The sequence below is a fragment of the Sturnus vulgaris genome, chromosome 2, assembly GCF_052056855.1.
Source record: "Sturnus vulgaris isolate bStuVul1 chromosome 2, bStuVul1.hap1, whole genome shotgun sequence".
NCBI classification, from domain to species: Eukaryota; Metazoa; Chordata; class Aves; order Passeriformes; family Sturnidae; genus Sturnus; species Sturnus vulgaris.
In genome coordinates this window covers 60,604,345-60,621,995 of record NC_142244.1, presented here as the reverse complement: position 1 = coordinate 60,621,995, position 17,651 = coordinate 60,604,345, and the positions used below count along the sequence as shown (strand labels likewise).

At 41.0% G+C, this 17,651-nt stretch overlaps 1 protein-coding gene across 2 annotated transcripts in view; it reads left to right on the top strand.

Moving 5' to 3' along the window:
- Positions 1-3,192: 3,192 nt before the first annotated feature.
- NAA16 (N-alpha-acetyltransferase 16, NatA auxiliary subunit) overlaps positions 3,193-17,651 on the top strand; it is a 62,365-nt gene continuing 47,906 nt past the window's right edge. Inside the window, exons 1-2 of one of the 2 annotated variants that reach the window (XM_088159709.1) lie at positions 3,193-3,337; positions 15,351-15,435. In XM_088159709.1, coding sequence (XP_088015835.1) covers positions 3,284-3,337; positions 15,351-15,435 — 139 coding nt within the window. In that variant the 5' untranslated portion in view covers positions 3,193-3,283. The remainder of the gene's footprint in view (positions 3,338-15,350; positions 15,436-17,651) is intronic. The other variant, XM_014890713.2, reaches the window with a different exon arrangement.

The following is a 17,651-nucleotide window of genomic DNA, read 5'->3' as shown; positions in this document are numbered from 1 at the left end:
AAAATTATACTCGCATTGGTACTCTAAATATGCAATGTGATACTTAAAACATTGGGAAGGTACTCTCTGGGAGAACAACCATGAACCTGATAAACTGAAACTGCAAGTAGATCTCGTGCTCCAAAACTGGTTTTAAAAGAAGAGGGTAGGCCAAGAAAAATTAAATCAGCTTTTACTCCAGCCAGTAATGGTTCTTGCATTAAATCCTCTGATTAAACATGATCATGTTCAGTTTTTGTTATGCTTTATGAGTGAATGTTTTAACTTAAGTGTGAAAATAGAGACTAACAAAGTCCTGCTCCCTCTCTACCAGGCAGCAAAGCATGCAGGGGTCACACAGGCAAGACAACAGCTGGACTCTGTGCAGTCAGCAGGGTTTCCAGGGACCATCCACCACAGGACCTGTCCATGCATCTCATATTCAAAACATGTAAGATACACTCTTTCCCTAAGTTTATTGTGTGCTTTTAGACTGCAGTATGGGAACCAAGTATGAAGGATGTGAAATCTGTGCTTCTACCCCTCTCACAGTTTGTTTCAATGCCTTAAAACCTGCATGGCTGAAGCAGCAGCTGCTGATGGAGCAGGTGAGGATCAAGGATTATGGGGTATGGGCTATTTGGGGCACTGTGCCACCACCTTCCTCAGCAACTCACAGTGACATTGGGTGCAGAAGGGAAAAGTGACAGCAGGAAGACAGCTGGGGTCCTGGGCTTAGGGATAGATATGATATAAAACCTGTCACTCTTAACCTGCCAATTTAGAAACTGGAGGCAAAGGGATGGCTCATCAGACAGAACAGGCTCCAGGCCTTACAAGGTACTTGACTTGAAGGCAGGTCCATGCCCATGCAAGGGCCCTTCTTCACCGAGGGTGTCCTGACTAGGTTTAATGGTGTCCCAGCATCTCCCCCAACTTCCACATGAGCAAAGTTACACACACCACAAAAATAGCAAACTTGTTACAATATATGTAACACTTCACTATTGTTCCCCCCCCTTTTCAGCCCAAACAGTTCAGATATCTTCTGTTTATCTTTCTGTTTGAAGGAAAAAATGGTGACAGAATCATACGCATATTGAATACAGTCCTGTTTATTAACAAAGCTTGTAGAGAGAGCTTTGTTTTGCCCAGCACAGTGGGATTAAATGACAAGAAGTTTTCTTGACTGCACTCCCAAACCTCACTTTCAGTTGGAGCTCTGCCTTCCCACAAAGCTAATTTCTTTGTTTATTCTCTCCCAGCTAGCCTACAAACGTTTCTCTTATTGCCTCTCTGCTTTCTTTTTCTTGCTGCTTTTAACACAGACTTTTAATATGGACACATCTAGATGCAAATTGAACCCTTGTCTCTTATTTGCAATCTGTCTACTTTCAGACAGCATTCTTTCCAGTGTTTGGACTATCAAGAAATAGAGACCTTTAGCTATCAAGAACAGCCTTATTGCTTCAGATCAAAGGTCCACCTAGCACAATATTTGTCTGACCATTCTCCATGATACATCTGTTTATCATTCAACCCAACCAGAGGCATAACATGTCTTTTGCTAAGACAGAAACCAGGGTTCATAGAGTCAAGGCTTCAGCTAGTTGTTAACATGGTACAAACAGGCTCTGAAAATGATGCTGCAGGGCAAAACCAAGGCTGCCATCCCTGTCAGTAATACTCCTGCTTTGTAAAAATCGGATACCCAATGCAGCACTACTACAGCATATAGCAGAAAGAACAGCGAATTGGATACTGCATGTGGAAAACACACATATTGTGATCAGTGACTCTATTGACTGACATCATTAGAAGCATGTCAGAACAAAAAAGTGAGAAATATACACAATAGAGATATTCCTTATGACAGACCATACATCTAGAGAGATTAAGAAAACACTATGGAAACCAACAACCATTCACAAAAAGTGTGGATAAGCTGATGGCTCAGCTAAAAAGAGCTATAGGAAAGCACATACTTTGTGTTCTCATCTTTGCTATTTTCATCTCAGGAGACTTCCTAAACATAAAACATTTTTCCCCTCCAACTAGTAGTCCTCAAGTTAGGCTGACATCCAGGTTACATTCTTCCAAGAAATTGTCTACTCTGTTGTCCCCTCTGTTAGCTGGAAAGATAAGTAGCTATCGTGTCATCAGCTTCAGCAAGGCTTGTGTCAAGTTAAGGACATGCTGCTTGGGATCCTCAGTCTCATAGTCATCTACTTACCAAGTACCAAATAAAAATATATTAAGTACACAGATTTTCTAATTGGCTCTTGTGAGTTACTGTTTTGTGCACACTTGCTTTACTTGGGGATATCTATCATGCTCATCATCTGTGACTGTAGGTGGGTAACCATACTATTACAGAACTAAGATACTTTGAAATAAATGCGAAAATATAATTAATATTTCTAAAGGTCAATTATGTAAACAGAGATTTTAATTGCAGTCGCCTAGTTTATTTTCTCTGTAAGATGGTCTTTTTAAATGGTTGTAACCTTGATAATTTAACCAATTTTAGTGTTCCTGGTTGTCGGTGGTTTTGTTTTGGTTTTGTTTTTAAGAACGATTTTTGAGAATAACTAGTAAAAAATACAAGACCTTAGACCTCCTTCGTTGAAGGAGCCAAGCGATGAATAAACGGCGCCGTTCTACGGGCGCACGATGGTGTCGGGAAGTTTTACATAACCAACTGCTGAAAATGCCTTAATGCGACGGGGGCCGTCCCCGCTTGCTCAAAGCCTGGCTGCCAAGTTTGCTGTTGTTTCCTTAAATACCAGCCAGGGCACTGCAAGCCCGCAGAGCCTCTCCGAGCTCCGCCGCCGACGGAGGCTGCGCTTCTTCCCAACGCCGCCTCCCTCCCAGGCTTGGGGGCAGCCTGGCTCTCCGGGAGCGGCCGTTCGAGCCGGGAGTGGAGCGCTTCAGCCGCCACTCCGGGAATCGCGCAGGGAATCACGGAGGGAATCCTCACTCTGTGCCCTGGGGCCGGGCGTGCGGACGGGGTGCCTGTGAGGGGAGCGGCGCTGCGCCTGCGCCGAGGGGACCCCGGCGGCCATTTTGCAGCGTCAGGCGGGCGGCGAGGCGCCCCGGCAGCTGCGCACAGGGGCCCGGGGGAGCCGGCGGGGAGGGCGGGCGGCGCAGGGCTATGAGTTAAAGAGCCGCCGCCGCCGCCCCGCCGAGTTCGGGCTTTTCCTCCCCGGCGTTTCCCCCTCCTCCTGTCCCTCGTACCGACAGCCGCCCCTCCCGGGCCGCCCCCACCCCCACCAGCCGTGCCTGTCCCAGGGCCGCCCGCGCCATGCCGTCCGTGCCGCTGCCGCCCAAGGAGAGCAACCTCTTCAAGCGGATCCTGGTGAGCCACCGGCCCCGCTCCTCTCTCCTCCTCCCGCCGCCGCTTCTCCCTCCTCTTCCCTCTCGCACGCCGGCCTGGCTCGGTGCCCTCCGGGTCACTTCGCCCGCCGCCGGAGTTGGCCCTGGCTGAGCGCACACGGATGCGGCGGCCGCGCTCGCCCGGGGGGAGCCGGGCTGCCGTCGCCTCCTCGCCCCGGTTCGTCCCCGCTTCCTTCCTTCCTTTGTCTGGGGCCCGCCGAGCAGGCCGGGCGAGCCGCCCCTGCTCGTGTCGGCGGCCGGGAAGGGCTGGTGTGGCCCCCGGCCGGGCGAGGGCGGGAAGGAGGGAGGGAGCTGGGGAGCCTCCCCGGGCCGCCGAGCGCCTTCCTCCCGCCCGCCGCAGGGACTGCGGGGCGAGCCCGGGCTGCGCCGCCGCTCCCCGCTCCCCTCCCCGCGCAGCGCGGAAGGAAAAGACCTCGAAGCGCGGTGCGAGTGTAGCGGGATTTGCTGTTGCTTGGTTGATTCCTATTTGTGCCTCATTTCCAGCGAGAGCGTCGGTTTTGGTGTAGGGACGGGTTTAAAAGTAGTTCGCTCGCTCAGCAGTTCTGTAGTTGAAGACGTGTGGTGGATTGAAGTGTCCTGCTTCTGTGCGTCCTTTGGAGGACTTGCCTCAACTCCTTTGTGCTGGGCGAATTCCGCTCTTTGCGACTAAATGGTGCAAAGGACGTTCAGTGTTTGTGAGATAACTTTGAAGAAGAAGCTCGCCTTAGCTGTGAGTTTCAAACTCAATCACTGTATACTTTACCGTGCGAACACTTTATGGAAAGAAAAAGCCCCACTCCTCCCTCCCGAAGCAAGAAAACACCACGCTCGCCTTTTCATGAACTTGTCAGTGTGGTAGTAATGGAGTTCCAGCCTCAACAAAATCGAGGTGTTTTGTGTCAGTTTACCACTCTGCAGGCAGAGGACGTCTGTGCAGCACACAAAGTAGTCCTGCTGGCAGGCACAAATTTCTTTAGTTGTCTCTGAATTGTTTAGGTAGTTTCAGTACTTTGTGGTTCAAATGTAGACATTTAGGCTTCAGGAAGCCGAGCTCAGTGTGTGTAAGCTCCTGTATTCTGTATGGAGCTGTTGTGTTTCAGTAGGTGCTTCAAAGCTGTTTTCTTTTGGGTGCTTTTAGTAGTATGCAGGTTTTTAAAAACTTACCGGTTCTTAATGGTGATTTGTTGCTTACTGCATGCTTATGGTATGCATCTTAGTAAGTCATTCTAGCACTCCTCTTTCTCTCTGCTAAAAATAAGTGACTAATATTAGAACAGTTAAGTGATTATTCTTACTAGCAGCAGACAAGTTCACAGTAGCAGCCACTTCTAAAGTTTTTTTTATTGGATTATAGAATGGCGTTTTTAGGCAGGTTGTTTTTTTTTTTTTAGTTATTAAACAGTTGATAAAACTGCTGGAAATTAGTATTCAGGCAAGGAGGAGAGATACATAAAACTTCAGTGAAATTCACGCAGAAATTTACTTGCTTTCTAAAACTTTCAGAAGCTTTTAACTTTAAAAGCTTTTCAGAAGCTTTTAGTGGCCAGTTGCAGTTCCTAAAGCGTTGATCACAAAATTACTGGCTTGTCTCTTCATATACTGTCGCTTCTTGAAACTCAATTTCTTATAACTTTATTCTGGCATGCTCTGACTCTTTCATGGTGCACTTCTTTCTGGAATGCTAATGTCAGCATACTACAAATGGAACCCTTTGGTTGCTTGACTTGTCTCAGAGTATTTTTGTTTAGTAGTATAGCTTGTGGTGCTAAAGGCTCTTTAGTCAAACCAACTTTTGCTTACTTTGGCACTGCTAGAATATTTAAAATGCCCATAGCATCCCTAGTAATTTCAAAAATTGGGGGCAGGGATTATGTGGGAGGCTGCATAATAAGACCCTACAAGCATGTAGTGATTTAATCACTTGGAACAGATGCAAGGAAATTGTACTCATATATGAAGACTTTAGTATTTTTGTGAAGGCTCTGTGGAGAATTAGTAGTTGTAAAAGGGAAAACTCATTTGTATATCATGAGAAATCCTTCACAGTGACTTGGTATGTGTATATAACATACGAGACACAGGTTGTTAATGTTCTGAACTAGATGCCCATGTAATAGCAAAGCTGTCAGAGCTGCCCTGGCTAGTGTGGCCTCTTGGAATTCAATGTAATCTGGGAAGTCTGCTTGAGAAACTGAGTAAATAATCTTTAAGCCACATCAGTTTGTGTGCTTGAACAAGCTGACTTAAAACTAGCAGTCAGCTGATTAGGGAAGTAATAGCAATTGTAGTCCTAGTTGATCAGGACTACTGTAAGGTAGTGCTGAAGCTCCTTTCTATTCTATCTTCCACTTCTCTTTTGTTTCTTAGGCCATACTTTCACTCTTTTGCAGTGACTTTCTCAGTCTAGTTTGTCTTCCCCTGGAATATCTCTTGGTGCTTACAGATGTGATGTTGTTTGGGAGTAAGGGGGTGAGAAGCTTCAAAGTCTTCCACTTCACAGCCTCGCAGAAGGCATGGATGATGTATTTGAGTCTGTTCTCCTCTCCTGGAAGGAGAAAAGCATCATAAATAAGAATTAAAACAGGAGTGCTTGTGTGTTTCTTGCTAATTAAAGTAAGTCTTCAGCTTAGGTGGCTTTTTAAGTGAATGGGGCAGATGTAGTCTAAAATAAACATACTCATGGTAACTTAGAAATGCTTCTTTTTAAGGTTGAAGTTTGGTATAATGTATTTAGTATTTACTTCTAGTAAACTTAGCCTGATCTTCCTTCTATTTTGTGCATTTAAAATTGAGTTGTAGACTAGTCTTCAGAGTATGTTTCAGTTTAAGCAGCTTTAATATTCTTTTTCTTTCACCCAAGAACCCATAAAATAAACTGTCTCAGAGTTAGTCTTAAACATTGGCTTTATGGAATCAAATCATCTCTCAGGGCATGGCAGTAGTCTTTGTAAGTAGTCTAGTAGGCTTTAGAGGAAAACCTCAGGGTTCTTGTCATGCTTTCATGGCTCACTTGCCAAGTTGTTTTTAAGAAATGCTTACTATCTTCTAATAAGTACTGGTGTCAGCTCAGGCTCATGCAGTGTAAGATATGGTCTGATGTTTGTTTCATGCCTAATAGAACTGTGGATAGTATCATGCCTGTAAATGACTAATCCTTTGGTTTCTTAGCAAATTCCTCATTGCTGTTGCCTAAAATAAGGTTTGCTGCTTTAATTGCAGCTGACTTCAACTAATAAGACACAAAAGTCTGCAAGTATATAGCCTTGCAGCAGTGAGTTGTTGCTGTTCAGCTTATTCAGGCATGTATTTTCTCTTTTTTAGGGTAAGGAAATGTTAGAAACTACTTGAAGTGCCCAGTCTGAGGACTTATTCAGTTTCTCTGTAATGTCCTTTTTGTTCTCCAACTTGTTCAATAACCTTAAGAGATTTATGCTTTGATAAAATACAAATATGCAAGCGTTTGTGGGATTTAATTAACCAAAATTTTTATTTAATGAAATAATAAGGGGTTATAAGCATGCAACTAGTCAATCTCCTAGGAATGATGTGGGAGTGTTACTGAACTATTAAACTCGATAATCGGGAATTTATTTAGTTGTTATGCTAATTAGGGCCTCCCAAATGAGATAAATACCATAGGTGAGGTAGCCATTATTAATCCACCACTGGAGCAGTGGAAGTTTGACGTCTCTAACATTAAAGATCCCTTCCTTTTAAAGACAAGAGTTTGGAGCAGTCACTTAAAATCTTCTGGTGTAGCTTTAGACTGGATCTTGGTGTGGTTGTGCTGCTGAGGATAGGCAGCCTAGGAAGAGTGTAGGCGGTTCCCTCGATAGGGACTTTCAAACGAGGTGGTGAGGATGCCTGGCCAGCTGCAAATTACTGAAATGACAGAACTGTGGAGGATAGATGCCAGGCTAATGGTAACAGTCAGTAAGACTTCCATAAGGGAAAGTCACACTTGACATTTGTCAGTGATTTGAGAGCGTTTCATTTGGAGAAGACTTTATCCCAAATAGATGTTCTTGCTTTAATTTCTCAAAAGGAGTTTGTGAAGGTCATCATGGCTCAGAAAGCAGGTTTCTGTGGAATGCTGTGGGTCGTTTCTTCATTCTGTACTTTTATTTGAAAAAATGGAAATTTTTCAGAGTTAAGTCCCTTGGTGTTTTATGCTGGAATTTTTTCTTATTTGGCTGTTTATATGGAACAGAGCAAGCAGTGAATAGCAAGAAGAAGAGGAGTTCAGTTCTAAGTTATTTGTGGCACAAAAAGTGAAGGCCACCTGAAAGCTTCCATGTTTTTGGAGCAAGTTGAGTCATAACAAGTAAAATCGGTCATAGATGAATGTAAGATTTGGAAATCCTAATTTACTACAGACCTCGGATGGGCTGTGAGATGGATTGCCCCAAGATTTGCGATTTTTAGCGGTATTTAAAGTTTTGTTAAGACAGCTTCCCCTATACACTGAAAACTGGTGAATCCTGGGAAAAGGAATATGCTGTTATGCTACTGCCCAAGTACACTCAAGTCTACATTTGCAATGCAGTGTGCTTTGCTCTTTCCCCCAGTTCCTTCCCCAAGCCTCCTTAGAAGGAGGAGTATGGAATTACCTTCTAGACGGAGAAAGACCTTTACAGAAGATTCAGAAGTTAAGGAAGTACTTGCCTATCTTCAAGCTATTGTGATTCATTTTGATTTTGTTAGAAATGGTGGCTGCGAAGTAGCAGGCTCCAAATAAGAAGTTGTTAACAGTAAGGCTGTTATACTGTGGAACGCTTTGCTGCGTGATGTATTAGCCATATAAAAAGCTTCGGACACTTTGAGGGGTGCATGGTGGGGATCCTGCTTACTCTTTCTGTGAGTGAAGCTAAATCCTTTTGCTTGGAGTGTTGGTGAAGAACAAATAAATGGAGGCTGAGAACATTCTGGTGAGAACTGCAGTAGAGCTTGTCTTACTCATAAGCCCCTCTCTCTGCATCCAGCACTTGTATCTTACCTTTAGTGGCCTGTACCACGTGTGTCTGATCTGCTGTGATTCCTGCAATTTTTGGCTGAATCACCGTGTTGTTAAGTATGGAATGTCGAGATTAATTTATTGTTGAAGGCTTGTGTTGGTAATTGTCTTGAACTTGCTTGAAGATGCCTAAAAAATGGTAATTTTTAAAGCCTGATGTTTATTTTACTGTGTATTGTATCAGATCCCACAAAACAGTGCTGGTGTTGATGGTTTCATTTACTTAACTGCTCTCAGATGCAGTTCCACTAGGTTGTGGAGCCACCTGCTTAGTCTGAGCTCTTGCTAAGCAAATTGCAATTCATCCCAGGAGATGTGGCAGATTGGTCTCTTCAGTACTTCTGCACAAAGTGCAGATTGAAAACTACTGGAAAATGTCTGTTGAGGCTACAGCTTGTCTCATTTCTAGTGTTGGTGTTAAGGTTTTTGCTTTGCAGGGGCACATGTGTTCATAAACAGGAGAGAACTTTATTAAGGCATGCAGTGTAAAAGTTACAGATGTGAAGTAATTGTCATCAAGAGCTCTTTCTACTCTGTCTTGTTTCTGCCCTGTTGAAGCAAAGGATATTCTAGGAATTGAAATTGTATTGAGTGCATGTGCACAGCGTGAGATTACACTAGGTCTTAATTTAAGGCAAGCTTATTGATAATAGCTTCTCCTTTTAAAAGAAGTGTAGTTTATAGGGATGTTAAAGGGGGTCTATGACAATAAATGGCATAAAAATATTATGATTATACATGTTCTTTCCCATAATAAATAACAATATCAATTTTAGTCTACCAATAATAAAGAATACAAACAGCAGTGATTGCAACTGTTACTACCAGCTGCATTATGTACCATGTTTTGTGTCTTCTAATGATTTGAACTTGAATAATTGTGAAAATCCGGTTAAAGGACAAAAAATGCGGTTGTTGTATAAAGAGTATTGTGATAGTGAAAGCTCAGATATTACTGTGACATGAAAAAATTGATCAAAATATTACCACCATGTAGTGCTGGCTGCTTGTTCTGTTGTACACCATTGTCTGTGTTCTGACTCAGCAGTGTTCTGCATTGCTAAGTCCCTGGGCCTGGGAAAGAATGATGTGGCCTGTCTAATTTGACAGTCCAAGCAAGCAAGGATGTGTCTAGGTTGACTTCCTCTTTTTATTTCAGATGATGAGGTTAACTGCTCTTACCAGCAGAGTAATAACAGACATGGGGTGGCCATGCGTATGTAAAATCCTGGTAGGAATGACAAACGAGTAGAAAAACATGTTGATATTCTGAAATGGTTGGCCTGGGGCTAGAAATTTAAGATGCTTGTGATAGGACTTTCTTGGCCTCCGTGATCTGAAGCCCAGCTGATAATTTTTTTTTGTTTTTCAAAACTTTGGTGAACTGAAGTCAGTGTGGAGAGAGGAATGCTGTTTGGAAAAATCTCATGGAGAGGTTTTTAATCTGTCTCTGAACTTCAGTGGTATCACGATGCGTTCTTTTCATGTATCAGTATTGTAATTATCCATATTTGTTTGTAATATGAGGAGCATTTCCAACACAGATGCTAAACTCCTTCAAACAAGATGGGCAGACCTTGCTATCAAACTGATGAATAATTTAATAATTATTTATTAACTTAGAAGCAGTAGCTACTGAGTGTTGCCTAAAATCTGACTAAGGTACTTAGATAACTAATTTTGTCAGCTGCTGTAGGAAATAGATTGTCTTGTTTATGCTGGTGACATTGTTCTATAGATGTGCAGTAAAACAAGGCTTTTTAAAAGGTCCAGTTAAATGCCAATTAAGAATACTGACAGTGTGCTGATGTTCCCGTATTGGTTGTGCCTGGTTTTGGTCAGAAATGTGTATCAGTAATTTGATCAGCCCCAAAATACTTGTCAGATAGCCCTCAGAAAAAGGTGCTGATCAGAATCTGTGTCATTGATAATTCTGAGGGGTTTTTACTACTGAACTTGGCCACCATTGTGACCAGGGAAGATTTCCAGCATAACTTACTTCCAGTGTTCTTTCTATAAGGCTTGATGTGTAAGCCTTGTTCTTTTTCCCTAGGCTCTGATGTTCCACATTTAGTCCTTGGTTTTCTTCTTTAAGCAGCTCTTCCATCGGTGTTAGAGAGCATTGAGAACATGAGTAATTTTTTTAATGAATCCTAGGTGTTGCCAAAACCCTCCCTGAGTTCTACACCAAAATCTTGGCAACAGGAACCAAGACACTACCTGGCAAGAAGAATGTTGAAGCTGTTGAGTGCGGAGACATCTGCAGGCAGGATTATATGGAAGTACAATAGGAGAGAAGACTAAAACAAACGATGTCTAAAAGAAGTCTTATTGAGGAGTGGCCGAGGGAGCTGTCGTTGTTTAGCCTGGAGAAAAGGAAGCTCAAGGTGGACCTTATCACTTGTAACAACTGCCAGAAAGGAGGTGGTAGTGAGGTGGGAGTCAGTATTTTCTCCCAGATAAGAGTGACAGGTCAAGAAGAAATGGCCTCAAGTTGCATCAGGGGAAGTTTAGCTTGAATATGAGGAAAAATTTCCACACTGAAAGGGTGGTTAAGCACTGGAACGTGCTGCCCAGCGAAGCGGTTGAGTCACCAACCCTGGGAGTACTTTCAAAGGCATGTAAATACGGCACTTGGGGGTATGGTTCAATCGGAACATGACAGCTGGATTTGGCAATTACAGAGGTCTTTTCCAACCTAATGTTTCTCCCATTTGTTCTCTTAATAAAAGTTGAAGCTCCATTTATGCAGCTAAGTTAAAATTGTTTAATTGCATTGAAATGTCATTTTTCTTATTGGTGGTTCTGATGTTCCATCATCTTTCTGGCAAGGCAGCCTATTGATGTGCAGACCTGTCTTATCAGAACGTGGACTGTACAATGTGGAGAATAATGTTAAAGCGTTGGTAATGGTTTGGTTTTTGTGTTTGATAAGTTCTTGTCAAGAGACAGCAGAACCAATTTTTAAATTGCAGTATTATTGTTAAAGAAATTGCACATAGAATTATAGAGTAGCTTGGATTGGAAGGGACCTTTAAAGGCTATGTAGTCCAGCCCCCTCCTGTTAGGAGTGACATCTTCAACTATATCTGGCGGCTCAGAACCCCTTGAATGTTTCCAGGAAAGGATCATCTGTCACCTCTGTGGGCAACCTAACCTATTCCAGCGTTTCACCACTATAATCATAAAAAATGCCTACCTTATGTCCAGTATGAATTGATCTTTTAGCATGAAAACATCACTCCTTAGCCTATCACAAGAGGCACTGCTAAAAAGTTGTCCCCATCTTTCTTACAAGCCCCCTTTATACAAGCTCACCATCCGATGGGTCACTGTACAATTTGAACTCTGTTGCAGCTTTGTTGCAGTCACAGACCATCTTAAACAACTTTAAATTAGTAAAACATTTAAGCTGATCAGAGAAGCCTGATTGCTGTGTTTAACACTATTTGGTTTGATGCAATAGCTGTCCTCAGTCTTTGAATGTGATACTACTCTTTAGCTAGTCTTCACTTAAAAATGCTTTGTGAAATAATACATCACTTGAATACCTTCAGAGACACTTGGGGCCACGGACTGAGGAAAGGAATTTGTTGCTGCAGCTGCAGTCTCTCTTCAAGTCGCCAGTTGAGAATATTTTTTGTTAAGACGACTTATTGGAAGTGAGTGTCTGAGATAATGGGATGTTCTTCAGCCATAAAATTGCCTAACTGCATTCAACTGTGTATATGACAAATGTAACTGTTCTCTCAATGCAGGGCCTTTTTCAAAGCAGCAGATGCTGTGTCTAGGGAGATGTAGTTTGTAAAATCATCCCCACGCTAACCTGATGTTGTAAATAGTTAAACATAAGTAGGATGTAAATGACATTGAGTAGTGATATGTGAAGTCCTTCTGTTTTACAAGTAATGCTAGTGATTCAAATCCTTGATTCTGTTTATATTTAGTAGTGAAAGAGATTGTAGATCTTTTAAAAAATGACATCATACAAAAAAACAATTTATGAATGGCATTTTGCTAAGTAGATGCAGCAAAACATTGTAATATAGGAATCAAGTATTTTCTTGTTTTTCATGGTTGTGTTCTTGTTAGTAGGATTTTTTACCTTTACAACTACAATTACTTCTCAGATGTGGTGCCGATTTGACATCTGTGTAGAGGCACTTGGTACTTACCTGAAAGTGCACAAAATGGTATCTAGATTAATTCTATGGCAGTCTACAAAGAGATTATATCGTTGAATTAGTGTTGGAAAAGGGAACAATGAGATTTTTGCCAGTCGAGGTAGCATTCTTCCAGGAACATCTTGCAGCAGAAGTTCTGGATAATATTTTGGCCTTGCCACAATTTCCCTTTGAGGTTTCAAGTGTGTAAACATTCATGATTTGGTTTTAGCTTTAGCAGGAAATGATTGCCATAAAGGAGTGATGGGGAGCTCACATTAAGCGCTACAGATAAGATAGTTTAAAAAAAAAACAACTGAGCAAATTAACTTGAGCTTTCAGTGTACCAAAGACTTAATGCAGTGGGGCAGATTCTAGTGAATGCATTTCAGCCACATTTATCCTGATAAGTAAAAAGCTTGAGAACACATATGGAGACATCATGTTTCCCAACTATGGAATGTCTATCTGTGTTACAACTACCTGAAAGGAGGCTGTAGTAACATGTGAGTTAGTCTTTTCTCCTAGAAGCTTTAGGATAAGAGGAAATGGCCTCAAGTTGCACCAGGGGAGGTTTAAAATTGATATGAGGAAAAATATCTTCACTTGGAAGGTTGGAAGCATTGGAAGAGGCTGCCAAGGAAAGGGGTTGGATCACCAACCCTAGAGATATTTAAAAGATAAATAAATGTGGCACTTAGGGACATGGTTTAGTGGTGGACTTGGCAGTAAATTAAAGTCTGAACTTGGGATTCTGAGGTCTTCTCTCAACCTAAACTAAAGATGCTGCTTGTCTTACCAGCAAGCCAACAAACTGAAAATTGAACTTCTATTTCCTCTCAGTGTGGAGTGCCTTTATTTCTCTCTCTCATTCATCTGTTGGGCTTTAGAAAATGTGATCTTGTCTGTCCTCCAAAAATCACATTTGTCTCTAATTGTCTTCAATTCAGTTCTTATTCTAGGTCTGAGACTGAACTCTATAGGATAAAAATGTCAGAACAAGGATAATGGATCTGATTTTATCCAGTAGTTAATCTATTTTAAGTGCACACTTGACTCAAATAGCTTCTGGTTAAGCATTGCAAGAGTTGTAGACTGTGAATGTTCACTATTGCTACTTTTTTTAGACATACTTGAATAAGTTTAGAAAGCACATTGTTGGTATCTTCCTAGGATTCTTTAAAAATGATACTAAGCATCGTAAATTGACAAAGAAAGTAGATGAATAGGAGAATTTCACCTTCCCCTGGAGGGGACTCCAAGTTTTGCCACAGCCTAGCTTATTTCTGGTAAAAGACATTGCTACTAGTTCTCTGTTAAAAAAAAACTTAGAGCTTTTCTGTTGCTATTGTTTAAATGTGAATTTCCATAGTGTATAACTGTTAGTTTCTTAGGGGAACTCTCTTGCCATCCTGCCAGAAGTCAGTCAGGTAGATCAACCTGATCTAACATCATGGTTAGCTCTCGTTTGTTTTGAGAGTTGATTTTGGTGACCTCCAAGGGTTCCTGCTGACCTAAATTATTCTATGATTTAATCTGCACTTGGTCATGGTTAACTGCAAGTGTCTTAAATTTCAGGCAACAAGAACCTAAAAACTATCTGCAGTTAAGCCCTTCCTCACAGACTGGGAGAGGACCCTTGTTTTGTTTCCTTAGCCAATTACCCCAAAGTGGGCATAGGCGTGTTTCTGTATTGCTTTTACCCTGTGAAGTAATGGGATGATCTGTTTTGATTGCAAAGGAGTTACTATCTCCATATTAATATAACACAGATTTTGCCTTTGTCCTGGAAGATTGATGGAGTGGGAATGATCTATGAGAGACTGCTAAAGCACTCAAGCACATAACTGAAGTGACATATCTTCTCCTAAGAACAGCTGTCTAAATTACAGCAGGACAATACTCCTTATTAACTGAAAATGGTACCAAGTTATGCCTGGTTTGGTGGTTTTCCTACACTTAAAAAACTTAAGTGGCCTTAAATCACTTTTATGCGTACTGACACCAACATGCCTTTAACTGGTTTAAACAGATTTGTTTTAGTGATCCACTGTAGTGATCTGTAGTTGATTTAAATTGCTAAAACCTTACTGATCTAGGTAATGTCTTCCTAAAGAAGAAAAGGGCCCCATGTTCACATTTTGTTTCTTCCATATGTTCCCGCAGTTGAACCATACTGTTTGCCAGTTTTACTTAGAATACAATTTACCTAATGACTAGGTAATCTATAAGTAGCCCTTAGCTGTACTATTGCAGGTCGAAATTAGGTGTTTTATTTTTTTAATAATAGGCAAATCGTCCCACCTTGATACCTCTGTATCTATTTCTAAGGTTGTAATAAATGTCTCCTTCTTCATGGTTTCTCTTCTTTCCAAAAGTCTTTATTGGCAACCAGGAAAGTCTTCTCTCTTGAGATGTCTTGTTCTGGGAAGTCACTAGGCCAGGGAAATAGGATTTTGAAAGGAATGCCTACGCTCTGAGATTAATTCTCCTCAAAAGTTCTATTGAGTCAAGATTCCTAACTCTGCATTCTATTTTAAGAATTTCTGAATTGAAGTAGATGTTGCTACTTCCCTTTCCTATTTCTGGTAAAAAGGAATTACTTTTTATTAATAAAAAAGTAGACCATGAGGTAGAGTATTTGTTGCATATTCTGAATGCTGAGAAGAAGCAATTTAATATTAGTAGTATATTTGCCTAGAGTTTGTTAGTGATCTGCTCACCATGCCTTGCTGGATGAATGACTACATTTGTAATTGTATGTTAAGGTACTGTGGTTTTAAATGCATTTCAGTGATTGTATTTCACCTCTTTTACAGAAATGTTACGAACAAAAACAGTACAAAAATGGACTCAAGTTCTGCAAGATGATCCTTTCTAACCCAAAATTTGCTGAACATGGAGGTAACTGCAGACTCAAGATTTTTTTTTTGTCTCTTGTCAAGAGCTTAAATGTATTATTAGTTTGTATCATACTACTGGGAAAGAAAAGAACCTGTTGTGGAGTGTGATTCTGTTTTTTTATGACTGAATAATTACTCTGGATTTTCAGTCTTTGTGCATTCAGATCAGGTTTCTACTCTGCCTCTGTCAAACACTCCTGGTGCAATGGGATGTTGAAGATGAAAATATATGGTGGAAGCAACACTTCAGTGAAGCTTCCAACTTGTCTTTCTAGGTTTCTGGGTCAGAATGCTAGTGTGGGTTTTTCTTACATTCCTATTTAAAGCAAGCCCAGCCTTTTTTGAATATTATATGAACATGTTCTGCCAATATATTAAAAATCTGGAGGGTTTTTTGTCAAGTTCATGGTCTTATATTTTCTGTACTGTATACCAAGCTGCTGCTTAAAGGGAGCAGAGTTAAGTGTACTGTTGCTGTTAATACTTGAAGCTGAAGACAGAATCTGGTGATCCTGCTCCAATAAATATTGTAGGAAACAGGGCAGCAGTGTATTGCTTCTATTTACATCTGTTAAATTCTATTTACATCCTCAATAGGATACTCTAGTCTTACTGTATTACAGGTTTCTGTTACATTATTCAGACAATCTTTCCTTCTGATACAGTGGATTTTTTTGGTTTTTTTTACTGTTGAAGCTACCTTACACTGAGTGTTCATGTACTGTGTCAGTAAAATTATTTTCCTATTTGATGTTGTCAAATCTTGTCAAAATGTTTGACTAATCCTGTTCATGCTTCCATCCATGTCTGCTGTTTCTTTGTTGTCTTCATTACTTCCCTAGAGATAAAAATATTTTTTTTTGTTGCTTCAAAGCTAGAGTGGTTTGTTCAGCTTTGACCTAATGCATGTGTCTCTACTAGCACTTCTGTTTTTATAACATCTCAGTATACAGATCTGTCTTTTCTGCTCTTGCTGCTTCTTCAACTTTTTCAGGACAGCTATCTGCCTTGGCAATCCACATACTATGAGATCTTTGAACCACTAATGGCTTTGAAGCTTGGGAGTAAAGCCTGGAATGAACAGCTGAAGCAGAACTAAGCCAGTGAAATGATCTGATGGAAAGCTGCACTTGTCACACTTAGCCTCAGAGAAAAGGAGTTTCAAAAGTTTAGTGAGAAAGTGGCAAAACATTGGTGTGGCTGAGCAGTTTTCTCCCTGGTATGGGAAGGCAGGTTTAGCTTATTCCCATTCCTATAGTGTGGATATTCTTTTTTAAATGTTTTAATATTATTTGAAAGGTATTCTGGCTTTCTCTGTTCTTACAGTATGGATGTAGGACAACTAAAAAGCAACCAAAAAAACCCCTTGACTAATTTTGGGTCATCATTCACTTACAGGTGTATTATACAGAAAAAGTGTTAAATAGGTCTATCAATAAAACTTCAACCTGGTGTTACAGCTGACCTTGAGATCACAGTCTGGTGCCATTAATACTGGGGAAGAGGTTGTAGTTGGAGAAAAAACAGATGAAGAAAAGTGACTAATCTTCTGGCAGGAGCCAAAACAAGTGGCCTCTTATTTAACAAAAAACACAAATACGAATCTGGAACAGCTTTCAGGCATGATGCATGCATTACATGCAACTTGCTGGTCTACTGTGTGCCTTGAAAAATGGGGGAAGAGGGAGAGCAGTCATACCAATGTACTGTTTGAAATCTTGTGCCTCTGAGAATGTTGATTAAAATGTTATTGCATTGAGGTCTTTTACACTCCTAATTTGGTACCAGTAAATATGCCTCCCTTAACTAATGCTTTGTAAGAATTTTGTAACAGAGGAACTGACTGACAGTTTTGTTTCTTGTGGTGTGACACAGCCTTTTTTCTCTTGGCCTTTGCATCTGGAACTTTGCTATACATTGAGGAGCTCTCTAAATTTGCTTTAGCTTATTGCTACCTCCCTCCAAGCGAGCTAAATGTATTTTTAAATTAATAAAAGCTTGTGGCGTCTTTGTTGATCACATCTGTATGATGCTCCTTGAGTGGTCTTTTTAAGACCAGTTTCAGGAAAGGAAATGCTTCCATGTAATTGTCTTTAGCTGTGCTAGGCTGCTATTCTGATCTAAATTATATTTTAATGGGAGACTTCACTGTGTAACAACTTCAAAGGATATCTGCGCTGTGAAGCTGGCATATGGGAAGTCAGAAACATAAGTATC